This window comes from Solanum dulcamara, chromosome 11 (genome assembly GCF_947179165.1).
Source record: "Solanum dulcamara chromosome 11, daSolDulc1.2, whole genome shotgun sequence".
NCBI lineage: Eukaryota > Viridiplantae > Streptophyta > Magnoliopsida > Solanales > Solanaceae > Solanum > Solanum dulcamara.
In genome coordinates, this window is record NC_077247.1 from 56,546,214 (window position 1) to 56,562,776 (window position 16,563).

At 32.1% G+C, this 16,563-nt stretch overlaps 2 protein-coding genes across 2 annotated transcripts; both read left to right on the forward strand.

Moving 5' to 3' along the window:
• Positions 1 to 2,480: 2,480 nt before the first annotated feature.
• On the forward strand, positions 2,481 to 5,758 carry LOC129874375 (uncharacterized). The gene is made up of 9 exons (XM_055949653.1): positions 2,481 to 2,937; positions 3,022 to 3,209; positions 3,655 to 3,930; positions 4,011 to 4,069; positions 4,319 to 4,355; positions 4,442 to 4,513; positions 4,598 to 4,748; positions 4,861 to 5,025; positions 5,123 to 5,758. Exons 1-9 carry the CDS (start codon positions 2,740 to 2,742, stop codon positions 5,480 to 5,482), a joined length of 1,506 nt encoding a protein of 501 aa, XP_055805628.1. The 5' UTR covers positions 2,481 to 2,739; the 3' UTR covers positions 5,483 to 5,758.
• A 1,981-nt stretch (positions 5,759 to 7,739) lies between these two features.
• LOC129873735 (uncharacterized) lies at positions 7,740 to 12,712 on the forward strand. The gene is made up of 3 exons (XM_055948902.1): positions 7,740 to 8,209; positions 9,151 to 9,731; positions 11,628 to 12,712. The coding sequence occupies exons 2-3, from the start codon at positions 9,180 to 9,182 to the stop codon at positions 12,477 to 12,479; spliced, it is 1,404 nt and encodes a 467-aa protein (XP_055804877.1). The 5' UTR covers positions 7,740 to 8,209; positions 9,151 to 9,179; the 3' UTR covers positions 12,480 to 12,712.
• The last annotated feature ends 3,851 nt before the right edge of the window (positions 12,713 to 16,563 follow it).

Here is a 16,563-nt window from a genome sequence, read left to right on the forward strand (position 1 = left end):
AAGAGATCCGGCCAAGTTTATAAGGCACATTAAAGCTATTTGAGAAAATAAGTTTTTACTTTGTTTATAAGGAAAACATTGGTAGAAATTAGAGTAAAGTCTCATTTAATTTTTTTTTTAGTTTTATATCTAAATTATTAAGAGGGTGAATTTCATACTTAAACTATCGTATTCATCAGTTTGAGAAACATACTTTTTCTTTTTACTATACTCTCTAAATGGTGTGTGTACTATACTCTCCTCTTTTATTTAAATTTTTTTTGTCACATAGATAAAATATTTTACCTTGACCAAAATTAAATAAATTATTAATATTAGTTAAAAATTAAAGAATTAAATTGTCACTATCCAAAAAAATAATTGAATCTTAGCCAAGTGTCAAAACTTGTATATTAATTGCAAATTGATTAGTTGGACACGTAGTTTGACACGTGGATGGTGACTGTTCTTCTCTGTTACCTTCAAAGCCAAAACCCTCAGTAGCCCCCCCAAAAATATATCAATGTATGTTTTTGTGATAGCCACATTTTAGTTATATACGATCGAAATTTAATACTCCACGTACAGCAAACACTTTAATTCTTCTAGGAACTCATACTAGCTAGTATTTGAAAGTTGTATTTCGTGACTCGTGAGTGATCTGTCACACACACACACACACTCAATCAACTTGTATAACTTCACAAAAAAAAAAGTATTAATCAGTAACCACACCCCCTACTGTTTCATATAAACACGAAAGCCAGAAATAAATGAATAGTTAAAACAATACGCCATATATTTGTAGTTCTCACAATATATTAATTAGTCACGCAACAAAAAAATAATGTTGGAAGTATATATATGTATGTCCAAATCTCTATATTGGTATTCTCGATATTATTGTGTCTACGTCTTACCTAATTATGTCACGTGTGTAACGTATATTTTTTTTTTGGTATATTGAAAAAAAATTAAATAAATTGTCTAAAAACATTTATAATTAAGTTATATTGCTCAAATCTGTCAGGAGTAGAAACTTCATTTTCTTAATTAAGTGCATTTTTTCAGATTAATAAATCGTCTTCATGCATATGACCTTCACTTGCTAGAAAGTCTGCATGTTGATTTCCTTTCACCAGATATATTTAATTGTGGTCATGTTAGCTTCAAGCAAAATATTTACTACTGTATCTTATTGTACTATATATGTCATTCTTTTTTAGAAGCTTGACAATAAGTAGACAGTCCATTTCCATTTTTAATTCTTTATATTCCAATTCTTTTGCAACCTTTAGTTCCTATACTAGTAAATTTATCAGTGCTTCGTACAGTCATAATAAGAAAATATATTTTACAATCTTGTTATAAACTTAGTCGGAATAGAATTTGATTAATTAATTTCATATATATATATATATATATATATATTCATGATTGTTTCTAAAAATTATATATATATATTCATGATTGTTTCTAAAAATTCCTTCAAAAGCAGTATCTTCAATGTGAGTCTGTGACACTGCCATCAGTAAGTGTATTAAATTTCGATGAAGTATATAAGAAAGAAAAAGTGGCTATCACAAACATAGATTTTCTGTACATATATTTCTCAATTCAACAAAGATAAAGTCTATATTTCGCAATAGTAAATAACTACCTTCCAATTGTTAAAAGTCATCCTATGGTCAGCATTCCATGTTGAAAGTTGGAAAATGGACAACTTTTGACATTTGCACCGATTAAGTGCCAAAAATCCTACAAATTGACACTCAATGTTTCAACAAATTATAAGCAAAAAAAAAAAAAAAGGCAGTAGTTTGTTTGGGAGAACTCCTCTTTTTAAAATAAAAAAATATTTTGTTTGCCTTCGAAGCACCTTTAGGATCCTTCACAAAAACTTTCTTGAGAACGCAATAAAAAACATCCAAACGCCTCTCCAAAATATTTTTCCTGAATCTTTTTAGAAAACAAAAAAAATAATCCAAAAAGTTGCACAAACGGGTGTCTGCATTAGAAAACAAAAAAGAAAAGAAAAGAAAAGAAAAAGGTAATCCTTTACATTAAATTTAGCTAGTTTCTTAAAAATGGTGAGATATATCAATCGCTCTTAATACGCAATTATAATAGCTTATTTTAATCATCAAATAAATATCAATTATTATTGCAATAAAATTCAAGGTGAAAATATTACTACTTATTACGTTATTTAATAATTATGGTACTTGTTATTTCCTATTAATATAAATATCAAAGAACTTTGTACACCATTTCGACAGATGTATAAAAAAAAAAGTTAGGATGATTTTTTTTTAAAAGATAATATAAAGAGGATAAATGGAGAAAACAAAAGTCAAGAAAAGTAAAAAGTAATGATGAGTTTCTTTTGTGATGGAAAATACGTCCAATAAATATCGGGTGACGAAAGGAAAAAAGATAAAATTTAGGCGGTCAAAATAATCCCAATTTACGATAGGAAGCCCTTAAATATCGCACACTTTATAGGCCACTTGATTAATCTCCTTTCATTTCATTTCTCAGTTCCAGTCCTTTTGTAGTGTAAAGAATAGAGATGGAGTCAATTATACTTACTCAGAGAATATTATATAATCCCAACTCACAAGAATAACCAAAAGTTTCTTACTAGCCACAAGCTATCCTAACCTTAATGATCAAGTCAAGGAAATGAATATTTCTCTTCTTTTATACCACTTTTATTTTATATCTACTTTTGCCTCAAAAAAATCAAGATCATAGTATATGATGATCATGCCGAAATCACATGGAGGGGTTCTTCTTCCTTTCATTCTTTTATTAATTTCAACTAATATGGTTGCCCACAAATCTCTTGTATTTGGGTTCATTAATCGTGATGAAATTTCAACAAGACCTGATCCTTTGCGCCATTTAAAGTCATATAATGGGACTTATAATCTTGGCGACAAGCACTATTGGGCTGTACGTTTTTTTTTTTTAATGAGACAAAAAAGTTTTTAAGGGAAGCTGCTGATTTGTTTTTTTCTCTCTTTTTTTTGTTTACAGTCTGCGGGTTTCACAGGCATACATGGATATGCAATTGGTGGGATTTGGTTATTACTTGGTTTGGGTTTTGGGAGTTACATGATTTTCAAGTATTTTCATGGTAACTCAACTACTCCAATTGTTGAGCATTCACCTTCTTCCTATATTTTGATGTTCTCGCTGGTTGTTCTGTTTACCATTCTTGCCATGTAAGTGTTTTTGCTTGCTTATTTCTTGGTACTAGTACTCTGTTCCTATAGGAAATACATTAAACAATCATGTCTTATTCATCAATAAATAAGTAACAGAACATGTCGATTACAAAACAGTACTTTGCGCATTATCTTTATAATATCGGTCGGTCAGTGTTTAGACTATGTATCAAACTTGGGGTTGAGCGAAGCTACAGGTTTAAAGAGGATTATGATTCAGAACTGGTAAACTAAAAATCTTGGCTATCAAACACATTTATTGTCCCCTATTTAATATTGATAATGATTAGTGACCTAGATATATATGTGTACAAAATGATTGGTCTTCTTAAATGGGAATAAAGTAATGGAGTACTATATATTTGATATTTCATTCATGCTAAGTTTTATGAGAAGAAGAGGACTGACTGATGTGTATACTACTTTTTGTTTTGTTTGGAAGAGTTGCAAGCTGTGTAGTTTTGGCTGCAAGCAATGGTTTTGAACATAGAGTTGAAAGGCTTCGCCAAACAATTGTTGATGCTGGTGGCGATACTCGTCAGTCCATTAGAAGGGTAATAAAGGTTTTGCTAAGTATGCAAACTCTTTTAAGTCCTTATAATTTTCAGGCAGACCAGCTGTTGAACGTGACAACCCATAAGCTTCGAAGAGGATCTATTACGATTCAACAGTTTATTGACAAAACCCAACACACAAGCAATGAAGCAATTAGAACTTTGTAAGTCACTGACCTATGCCATTGTGTCAGTTCTTATCAAATTTATAGCTTCCTTGATAATATACTCTGTTTTCTTGCAGGTATGTTGCAAATATTGTTGTTGTCACTGTCAATATGGTGCTTTTGGTTAGTGCATTAGGTGAGATTGTCACACAATGCATAACTTTTTAGAAAGGAAGTTAAATGTACTTTCATGTTTGGGTGTAAAACTAGAGAGTTTGTGAATTGAGATCATTTTGAGTGAGTTAACGCTATAAGCTATAACAAGATTTCTACTTTTACTAGCTATTGTCTTGCAATTGATTTTTCTGTGTTGTCAGTTCCTTCTAACATACGTGTAAATCGATCAATGACATGGTTAGACTAATGGAATGCTGCTTTGGCTCAGTTTTGCTCGTGTGGCATTGGCCTCTTGGATTTATAATGTAAGTAAGATTTTGATACTTATATTTGACACAAAATCACCTTTATATTCTCAAAGCCTAATTAAACAGCTCTTATTAATTACTAGAATAATCTTCTGCTGCTGGATTTTGACTACTCTGAGTTGGGTGCTGACTGGCTTTGATTTCTTCTTCCATACGTGAGCACAAATCCTTCTCTTCCTCTCAGTACTTGAACTTAATTTTTCATTTTATGCGCGTAACTTTAGCGAACGTTTATGCAGCTTTGCAGAAGACACCTGCTTAACTTTGAAGGACTTTCAGCAGAATCCTCAGAATAATAGCTTGCAAATTGTACTTCCCTGTGAAAAATCTGGACCTTCTGACAAAATTTTGGAGCAGATTGGCGCCACAGTTCATAATTTCATTACTCAGGTATATACTGTTATCTAGTATAATATACAAGAAACAAGGATAGGAGCATTATATTCTCTTAGCATTACTAGGACAGGAATTTAATTTTTTCCTTTGTGTTTTCGATTTCCAGCTAAATTCTAAGTTGAGAGAGGTACAAGGATTTGGACTAAATGATATCGGGGAAAATAGCGTAGAAACAAGAGGAGTTTGTGACCCCTTCTCCGGTGCACCTAATTACAGCTTCACACCTGATCTCTGCCCGAAGGATACTATTCCAATTGAAGAACTGAAATATGTAAGTAATAAGTTTTAACTTACAGAACATGAATAAGGATCTTTATGGCTCATGTCCATTGAAAAATTGGAGATTTTTGTTCTATATTTGCCTGTAGGTTCTGTCAAGAGTCACATGTTATGGAGGAAATTCTACAGGCAATTGCGCGGGTGAAGGAAGATTCATTCCGCAGGCCTCATCTGTGATATTATTCGCTTATACACAATCTATTCAAGATCTGATAGAAATATTCCCTGATTTGCTGAGCCTAAGTCAGTGCTCCAAAGTAAAACAAGCGTTCGCCAACATTTTACAGTACCAGTGTAGGCCATTTAGACGTTCAGCACGAGTACTATGGTCATCTATGTTGTCACTCTCCATTGTCATGGTACTCCTAATACTAACATGGATAGTAAAAGCTCATCAAGAAATAGGAAGACGCTTCGATACGTGTTCCATTATTCCTAAAAAAGCCTAACAATACCCAAAAACTTGCCCAATTGCAGTAATTCTGCAGGCGATGTACGTAGAGAAGATGTAGATAGTTTGCACACTTTTTTCCTTTTTCTTTTGCGTAGTTAATAGTTGTAGTAGTATACTCATTCCCCCTGAAGTCGTAAGACGCTTGAAAATTGGGGGTCAAGTTATAGAAATAGAGAATATCTTCAAACTTGTACTGTCATGTACTTACTGTACATATTTTGGCATGAACAGTGATTGATAGGTACTTGAGATTAAGTTTTGGCCATGTAAATTTGCTTAATTGGCATGTTTGTGACACTGCTAAAGTATACGCCACCTCTTAATTGGTTTTAACTTTGTCTTTCTGTTCGATTTGTCTGTTAATGTTAGTGGAATTTTAAGAAAATACTAATAACTAGGATCCTCAATGTTGCCTTATTGGTAGAAATGAGGAAACACTCGGGTAAAAACTAACTCACATAATCATACTCGGAATCTACTACTTATCAAACAACAATTATTTTACAGTATTGGGCTAAAAATATCTACAAGTAATCCTTATAAAAAGTGAGATTTGAAATGTGAAATTAAGGTCAATTATTTATTATTATAGCTAATAAAAATAAGTTAATAGTGTAAAAATTATTTAGAACCCGTTTGAATTGGCTTTTGCTTTTGACTTATAGGTCAAAATTCATAAGTTAGAAATTTTAATTTATGATTTTTGGCTTATTTTTAACATTTTGTCTTAAAATCAAGTGTTTATAAGCATTTTTTTAATTTATTCAAGCACTTTCAAAGTATTAAAAGCTATTTTAATTTAAAAATACTTAAAATAAATAAATTCAAACATGCAGTTAGCCTATTTGTTAATATTAGTTAAAACTATACTTCCTAAAATATACATGATGATTAATGCATAACTAGAAACCTCGTTGACCGCTGAATCTCGGACACCAAATGTTGGTTGGCTGCCATAACTAGTACCATTTTCTTATGCTAAAGCAAGCACTTAACCAGAAATAATTGAAAAAAGATTCAAGTTTATGCATAATGTAGCAGTAAAATAATACGTGTCATGAAAATAAAGGACCACAAATAACCACATTAGGTAATGACACCTATTCATTGACTGACTGACGGTGATAGCTATATTTGCTCACACAAAATTACCATCGTGTCCATCGTACTAAAAACATTTACTGTAATTTTTAAAAAATTAAGAAATAATTTATTATTTAATTTTTAAAATATTAAATTTATTATATGTAAAAGAAAATTATTATTTTATTTATTATTTTTTAAAAAATATATTAAATTAATATTAAATAAGTAAAAATAAACGAACAGAAAGATTGTGATGAAAATGAGGGTTGATAAAAGATCTCGTGAAAACATTACTGAATTGAATGCTATATTAAATATTTTGGCCTTCAGTCATCAGTTTTACATTGGCTATCTACTCACGTGGATCATATCAACGGGCAACAAGCATGTCTTTAATAATAATAGGGATCCCATAATAATAATAGGGATCCCATAATAATAATATCCCTCCCTTCTTACTATGTGGACTCCAAAAAAACAAACTATTTTTTATCATAATTTTTAAATTCTTTTACAATATTTCAAATTATTAATTTATAATATTTTTATAAATAAATTTAATTTCTAAAATATTAAAAAAATTATATTTATATTTACATCAAATATTAATTTATCTGACTATTATACTTTGAATCAAGCCAAATAAATGACATGGAAAGAGTAAATACAATAATTTGTGCCACATTTTTTCTTTCCTTGGGAATTTAGGATATGCATGCGGCCTACCACAGTTCTGATTTTATAAATTAATGTAACTTCATGCTCAATTTTTCTCTCAAACGGAACAGTTTTTCTGGTGTTGATTAGAACAATTAGAAGAAGTTAGAAATTCAATTTTATACGCTTTGGATTTTAGATGGATGACTTCAAGTGATAGTGATTGAATTTAAAATTATTAATTATTGAAGGAATTTTTAATATAAATATATTATTATTTGAGTAAAAAATATTAAATTTGATTGAGTTTGTATTCAACTTGCCCACTTGGACTAATTAGATTTGATGTATGTTATGTTTAGAAGAAAAGTAATCACCTAATACCAGTATATAGTTCTTCTAAAATGGAGAATATAGTAATTAACACAGATTTAAATGTGGTGGCAGTTGCGATATAAATATACTTAATCACAAACAAGAATGAAACAGTAATTAACTATTAATCCCCCACGAGACAGCTAAGGATCGCTTCAGCTAAGAAATAATGAATTTTTGTCATTGTAACACTTAGGAGAAAGTGGAAAGAAAGTGCTGTAGAGAGAGAGAGAGTCACAGGGAAGAAAGTATACATAGATGGGTGGAATTTGGGGGGCCAAGGGAGGATCTTTGGTCTCAAGTTATCATCATCATTATTATTATTAACAATTTAACATTCCAAGATCCAAAAAAACAACTTATTACTCAACCTTCTTCCCTTTTCCTACGCATTAACCCTTATCTTCCCCTTCAATCTGGGTATGTTGGGGAGGGAAAGATTTTACAGAAATTAAATACCCAAATTAATCTTTGAACAGCTAGTTAAGCAGCTGATCTTAAGGAAATCCATACTATTGTATTGCTCAGCCCAACTAACACGAGCAACTACGCTTGAAACATATGTCGAGAGATTTCGTTCAATCTTCAGCTAGGTTGTTTTTGGGTAAGCTCTTTCTGCCACTTTCAGCAGAATTTGACTCTCATACTTCCCCCTTTCCCCTTTTTCTTTCATCTGCCTTACATATTTTGGTAAGAGTTTGTGGGCTTTTTGCTAATCAAGGTTCACAAATAGTGATTCTTTGTGGATCTTGAACTGATCGATGCTGAAACTTTTGCTTTCATGTTATCATACTTGTTAATTATTCCTTCCTCTAGGCATTTATGTCAAATGATAGTCAAGATAATAGAGGACTGCAAGTGCATCATAACATACAATCTTTTTGTGTTGATATTGAGAAACACATACTGTTCATAAATAAAAAAAAAAGAGAAGAAGATGCAATTCTTAAAACCTTTCAAAACACCAACATTATATGAGCAGTTTATATCTCAATAACTTTAGTAGGGGGATTGGCCTCTATTTTATAGAGCGCCCACAGACTTATAGGTGAAATGGGTCTCAACTCATCTATATGTAATTTGGATTAAGGCTTATGTTTCATTTACTACTTGGACCGTGCTTTATCCTTTCAGGCTTTTGTCAATGTAAAATCGAATTCTGACAATCTAATAAAAAAAATTCTATTATCAGCAATTAACAAGTTGTGTGCGCTCAATGATAAACATGTTTCTTTTGTTTGTATCTTTTATTGGTGCTCAAGAAATCCGCTAGATTGAATTGTTGTTCAAACGATTAATTGTGCATGTATGATATTGTCAGCAGTCAACTCTAACAGAGATATAAACTTCAGAAAACTTGATTTTAGTAATTTTCTCTGCCTGTTGATACAAGTTACACAATTTCATTTATTTACAAAATATTCACCTTTACTGAGAGCGATATGTGTGGATACATTCAAACACAAGTACATATTGTCTCTATTATGCTCCGCTTATACTGATTATAGTTCTGAATCTCCATTTGTTTGTTTTTCTTTTCTGCAGCATTACATTCAAGTTAAAAAAGGAACAAAATGAGGTTCAAGAACAAATCCAGGAACTCAACCACTATACGTTGTAATCCAGGACGCAGATGCTCATTTTCAGTTCTTGTATGGAGCCTAGTCGGTTTCCTTCTTTTACTTAATCTATACTCCTTAATTTTCCAAAAGGATGCACTGCATGGGCGTGCACACTTACGTATAAACCAGCATCCACACTTTCGTGAGCTTGAAGAGGTTGAGGAGGAAAATATACAGATGCCACCACCAAGGAAGCGATCCCCACGTGCTGCCAAACGGAAGCCTAAGCGGCCAACCACCTTGATTGAAGAATTTCTCGATGAGTCGTCCCAGCTGAGGCATGTTTTTTTTCCTGGTCAAAGAACTGCAATAGATCCTCGTAGGAGTTTTGAAAATGATACTTATTATTATTACCCTGGGAGAATGTGGTTGGATACTGAGGGAAACCCTATACAAGCTCACGGGGGAGGTATTCTCTACGATCAGAGGACAAATATGTATTATTGGTATGGAGAGTATAAAGATGGGCCAACATATCATGCTCACAAAAAAGCAGCAGCAAGAGTAAGTCCTCGATTTCATACATTTTTATAGGTGAATAACTTGTATGTTATTGTTTTCTCTTTATTTAAATTGTTGTTATGCGTCTTGTAACATAGGGAATTTTGTGCCCCCTCATCTCTTCCCTCTAAGTGTATATACATGTGAACTGGTATTGGAGCAGGGTGGGAGAGATGAGCCGAAAAAGAACTAGGGAGAGGTGATTAGACAAGACATGACACTTAGAGGGAAGAGATTAGGATATAACCCTGATCTTTAGCTTAGTGAGGACATAACCCTAGATATGAAGGTGTGGAGGTCAAGGATTAGGATAGTTGGTAGCCGAGTGTTGTCGTACTTTTATGTGGAAGAGGAAGGGGACTAGTCTCTTTTTCTCATGTTCTACTTCTTTAGTAGTAGTATTTAGTATTTGTGTCATACGTTATTCTTCAATTTCTACTACTACCTGTTGCTTCATTTGCTTTGTCTATCATGCTATTTTGTTGTTATTTTCCTTCCAATCCTCCTTTGATTAAACTTCTTTTGAGCCATCAGAAACAACCTCTCTACTCCACAATGGTAGGGGTAGGGTCTGTGTACATCCTACCTTCCCCATACCCCACTTGTGGAACTACACTGGTATGTTGTTGTTGTTGTTTGCTCACAGTGTACTCTTAATCAACACCTCCTTTCCTCTTTTGGATGAGTATCTCATTTGCTAACCTGCAAGCCCCCTTTGGGTTCTGAGCTCCTTCCACCAAAAGATAAATGATACCAAAAAGTTCTCTTTAAATTCTGGAACTTCTCTCATCGCCTGAAAATAATCTCATATTCCTTTCATTTCATGTAGTCCAAAAATGGCATCGTAACCTAGTTTTCTAAGCTACTTTCCGCTTTCTCAATCCTTACCCTTCAACTTCACAGTCTCTAACATTATCTTCAGGGTACCCAATCAAAGTCCAATAAAGAGGACACTATTGCCAAAGCTGTGAGGCTATTCTACATTGTAAGGTTAAAGATCAGCAACCTACTGTTACTCCTTACACAGACAACACCACCTACCGATAATCAATTTCCTCTTTCTAACTTCTAAGGTTGTTTTGCAGTAAGAATTGCATCTGTGCTAACCATGTGAAGAAGGTCGCTTTCTTCCGCATGTGTCCATATCCTCTTCCATCCTGGCTTATTGCCACCCTTGTTTGTGAAGACTTAGGTAATTGGATCTCACTGAAAATGTTCTTTAAGACGCCATGATTGATTTTCTGAACACATTACATGAAAAGTAATGCTGCTGTATTTTTTTTGCCGTAAATATCTTCCAGTATTCTCTTGTTGCTGGAAGTCAATAAAATGATCTGTATCAAAAAAAGAATACAAGAAAAGGATCTCAATGAAACTGTGTTGGTTCCTAGTCTGTTCCATACCATTTTCTCCTCCTCGCCTTCTGTCATACTGTAGCTGAATTATTTTTATTGGATTCATCCCCTTCCTCCCAATCCCTACCCCACAGTGACTCAACCAACCAATCAGAGGTCAGTTACCGAATAAGCAATCTTAAGCAGTTTTTTAAAACTCCTGGACACTTGAGAAGCATTTGGAAATCATTTGAGCATGAGTGCCTCTTAAAGGGACAGTATGGTGTCAATCGTCTTAGATGAGTGACCTAATGGGGTGATCTTTCAGATATCAGGCTTGAGTCAAACATTGACACTGTATCATATGCATAGCGATAAATGAGCTGTTCTTTATATTTATGTATACATTATGAGACTTTTCCTTGGTTCCTAGATTGATGATTACTTGTCCATTATAAGAATTGGTTTTGCTTTTTTGGCAAGGGAGTGAGATTTATTCTTCATTTGGGAATTAGTTTTAGCTTTAATTTTTTGGCGTTTCATCCCTATTCTGTCTTCCTTTCAGGTTGATGTTATCGGTGTTGGTTGCTATTCATCTAAAGATTTGTGGACATGGAAAAATGAAGGCATTGTTTTGGCTGCAGAAGAAAATAATGAGACACATGATTTATATAAATTAAATGTACTGGAGAGGCCAAAAGTAATTTACAATGAGAAGACAGGTAAATACGTAATGTGGATGCATATTGATGATACAAACTACACGAAAGCTTCGGCTGGTGTTGCCATTAGCGACTTCCCCACTGGTCCATTTGATTATCTGTACAGTAAACGGCCCCACGGATATGAAAGCAGGGACATGACACTCTTCAAAGATGAGGATGGTGTAGCATATCTCATCTATTCCTCAGAGGACAACAGTGAGCTTCATATTGGTCCACTTAACGAAGAGTACATAGACGTGACCCAAGCCATGAGAAGGATTCTTGTTGGACAACACAGGGAAGCCCCTGCTTTGTTTAAGCACGAAGGGACCTACTACATGATCACATCAGGCTGCACTGGTTGGGCTCCGAACGAAGCCCTGGCTCATGCAGCTGAATCAATTATGGGTCCATGGGAGACCATTGGAAATCCATGCATCGGTGGGAACAAAGTTTTTAGAGAAACTACTTTCTTTGCTCAGAGCACATTTGTGCTTCCTTTGCCTGAGCTACATGGTTCCTTTATTTTTATGGCAGATAGGTGGAATCCAGCTGACTTGAAAGATTCAAGGTATGTGTGGTTACCTTTAAGAGTGGCAGGGCCAGTAGATCAGCCTCTTGAGTACAATTTTGGTTTCCCTTTATGGTCCAGAGTGTCTGTTTATTGGCATAAAAGATGGAGACTTCCTTATAGATGGCAGGAAATAAAATGAGTAGGGGAATAGGGAATCATTTGTACAATATGTTTTTCAATTTTTTGGTTTTCTAATAATTTTTTCACAGTTATGTTGTATTAGTATTTTTTTTTCTTCTCTTCACCATAAAGATTAACCAGTTCCATGCAGAATAACAATAGGTGTAAATTTTTTAGATCTTGAACCGTAATAATGTAATTTTTGAGTTAGGGTGACTGTTCTTGAGTGAAAACCAGCTCGCCTTTCTCCTCCATTTACACTTTTTATATGTTTGATTGATTGTATTAGACAAGACAACTTCACTTCTCTATTTTGTTTTCAGTAAAAGAAGAAATTATCCAAAAGTAGAGAAGAAAAAGCAAAGTTTCAAATGCACAACCTTTTTCGGGTTTTCCTCAGTTTTAGGTTGATTTATTATTGTGATATTAACTGTGGCTGGTGCTGTGAAGAATTCAAAGAGGCCCTTTTTCGATACTTCCACTATTGTCTGGTTTGAGGTATTAGCTAATTTCAAAATTATTTTATTCCATCATTCGTACTAAAATAATGGAATCTATCTCATCTAGAAGATGGGATAAAATAATCATGAGATTAGCTAATATCTCAAATCAAACTTGGGATAAATTTAATCCCATCTTGCGTACCAAACGTCCCAGTGTGAACAATCTCAACTACTCATTTTTTTAATTTCATCATTTCGTTTTTCTTATGCTGAAACAGTATAAGAAGCCAACTGATTGCCTTTTTTTTTAAAATAACCAAAACAAAATAATAAAGGAAGAGATAGAACATAGTCCTAATTAATTACAAGCTTTGTTTATCATTCCCTTTATATTTTGTCTCCAAGAAAATGGTGCCCTCCATATCGGAGAAGACAAAAAAACTCGTTGAATTTTAATTCGATTTGTATCCATGAGTAGTTGTGCAGTCGCTCTCTGTTGAATTAATTATTATACATCCATTTTTGGGTAATAAATCACTTTCACATTGGGCAATTACATAATACCCCTTTGTCCAACAATATTTATCCAGTATTGACTTGACATATTTTTTAAGAAATTATAAAAAGAAGGATAATTTTATCATATTATTCTTTAAATATAATAAATATAATATCTTGAAAATATAATAGGAAAATAATTATAATTAATGATAAGAATAAATTAAAAACTAAGTATGAATTTATTTATTGATGTCATAAATTAAACAAATATTATTAAATATTTATTTTTAGTATTATGAATAATTAAAAATGGATAAAGGGCTACGACTTTTTTAGAAGAATGGGATTGGGATGTAACCCCCCATTTCGTTTTTGATGCTGTTGTAAATGATAAAAATAGATCTTTTGGCAAACACCTAACGACACAGCAGCTTGTAATATTGTGTATCTACTAATGCTCCCAAGGCCTGTGCTGGCAGTAATAGGGCCACTACTGATGTAATGATGCATATATAATATAATATATATATATATATACCCAAAAAAAAAATGGATAAAGGGGGTAATAAGTCATACAATAAACAAGAAGATAATATAAAGACTTTCCTTCATCAGATGCCTAATAGATGCAACATTTTTCACACATCTCCCTTTAATTTTTAATTTTTTAAAAATGTATCTTAGCTAATTAAATTCCTTTTCTTTAATACGGATGAAAACTGACAAGGATCGATCAACCTTTTTTGGGTGGTGACCAACCTTTACGCAAATGTATTTCTTTAAGTTATCATTTATATTTTATTTTTATATTATAAAAATTGTGTAAATATAGTCATTTAAAAAATTATCCTTCCGGCAAATTCAAGTCTTTTGCAAGTCTATAAATTAACCTTGCAACTTTTTAGATAAAATGTTAGATAATCATAGTATAGTATTTATAATAACTTATAAAATTTTAGATTGAGGTCTAATGTTTTCTCATAAGATTTATATTTTTTATAAAAAAATATTATATAATAATCTAAAAAATCTCTAAATTACAACAACTAAAAATTACTTGACTAAATAATTGTCCCAAATGGGACAACCAGGGCCAACTTGCTGTATTTTGGTCATCACAACAAAGTCTTGGTCAATTTTTCATGGGAAAATAACATAGAATTAATAAACATATATATATTAGTTAATTAATATACATAATTATAATTTAAGTTAATTCGCACGTCCTAATTGAATAAATTCAAATTTTATATATGTTTAACTTATCATGTATATAATTATAATATTGATACATTTGATTTTTATAATTTCTGAAAAATTCTAAAATATATAAATACAAAAATTGTATATACTTACCTTGTTTGTATATTGCCAGCTAATTATACAAATGAATTTGTATATTCGTAGCGAATTATACAAACAGATAAGCGAATTATACAAACATCTGCTATAACTATAGTTACAAAATTAATGTAATTACCTAAATTATAGTTATTTCGGCCTATTAAGATTTTTATAGTAGCTATTTGTGAAATTTATAAATAAATTTTACCTAAATCTCATAATGATTCTTCTCAATTACACTCTATCCCTACACTTTTAAAAATTACCCAAAATTTCTTTTTTTTGCTCACTTCCAGATACATCACATACATCCGGACACATCGCATAAAGTGATGTATCTGACGTCTTAATAAAATAATATTTTTTTTAATAAATATAATAAAATAAATTATGTATTTAGACAATTTTTCCATCAAATAAACCATATCATAATAAAACAATAGCAAATGAAGCCATGCTTTTGAAAAATCATATAAGAAGAAAATGCCCACCTCAATAAAGAAGATGAAGTTCTTACGTTATTTTAAAAAAGAAAAAGGTGAAAAGGTAATGAATATGTGTTAACGTGGAGGGAACAGGTCTTATCAAAAGAAGTTCCCACCACTTTCCACTACTACTACCGAATGAATGTTTGTAGTTTGCTTTCTTTTAGTGGACCAAAACCCAAAAGTAGTCATTCACTTCAGAGCCATAAGTTTATTTTACTGATGTCGAAATAGGCTTTGGCTATCAAGTGGGCTTAAAAAGTATAGAGAAAAAAAAAAGGAAACATGAATAGGAGAAATAGAATATGAAAGAGGCCATATCTATACATCTATACAGCGTGCAGGCCACTTATGTATAATTCCATTAATATATATATTTATATTTATATTCATATTCTATTATATCACTAAAGACTAAACACCTTTCGTTAGATTCCCAAACTTAATGGCCGTCCTAAGATTCTATGGTCCCAACCAAAGATAACGACCCATTTTTTTCCCACTATACTACTATTTTGATTACTATACTACTCTTTTGATTACTTCAAATACCCAATGATCATTTTCTTGTTTTGTCCCAATAGATGATATTCAGATCAGTTTGTGGATATCCTGACTATTCTATCAAATAGTCCCAAGCACCAATGGTATTTTCTTTATTTTCACTAAGTTTGAATTTAAAACTTTATGATTCTCCTCCTATTTCATTAGACACTATCTAGTATATTGTCTCAATAATTATTTCTTACTTTAATAAAGAACATCAAACATCTATGCTTACATCATACTTTGGAACCTAATACCTACTCCATCAAGACACAAAGACAAAACACTTGACAAATTCAAGTACATTAAGAAGCTATACTGAGTTTCATGAAGATTATGTGTACTTGGTACATTAGCTATTTGTCCTGTTGTTCTACTGCTTAACCATAAAGACAATAGAATCCAGATGGAGTACTTTTGTGCGTTACTCTTAACAATATTGGAATTTTGCCAATCACCTATGATATGACATTATGACTAATGGATGTATTAGCATGAAAGACATAATATAATTTGGTTTGGATTATACCAACCAACTCCTCACAGTAGGGAGTACCACTTAATTACCGATTACCTCCATATAAATTCTACACATTTAAACTATTAGTGCAATTTGACCAAAATTAAAACTATATGTAACATATAAACTATCACTGTAACTTAACTTGTTATGACAAGTTTATTTTACAGGTCATCAGATCATATTTGTTAGAAATAGTCACCTGGTATCATAGCTAAAACTTAACATGATAGACTAAAAATAATGCAAATAACTTAAACTCAA

What these genes read in the sequence shown, in the direction of transcription:
- LOC129873735 (XM_055948902.1), top strand. Translation starts at nt 9,180, where the DNA reads ATGAGGTTCAAGAACAAATCCAGGAACTCAACCACTATACGTTGTAAT. An exon ending in ACAAAAAAGCAGCAGCAAGA is followed by an intron (nt 9,732 to 11,627) that starts GTAAGTCCTCGA and finishes TCTTCCTTTCAG; the next exon opens with GTTGATGTTATCGGTGTTGG.
- LOC129874375 (XM_055949653.1), top strand. Translation starts at nt 2,740, where the DNA reads ATGATGATCATGCCGAAATCACATGGAGGGGTTCTTCTTCCTTTCATT. An exon ending in CTGTTTACCATTCTTGCCAT is followed by an intron (nt 3,210 to 3,654) that starts GTAAGTGTTTTT and finishes TTTGTTTGGAAG; the next exon opens with AGTTGCAAGCTGTGTAGTTT. An exon ending in TGGCCTCTTGGATTTATAAT is followed by an intron (nt 4,356 to 4,441) that starts GTAAGTAAGATT and finishes ATTAATTACTAG; the next exon opens with AATAATCTTCTGCTGCTGGA.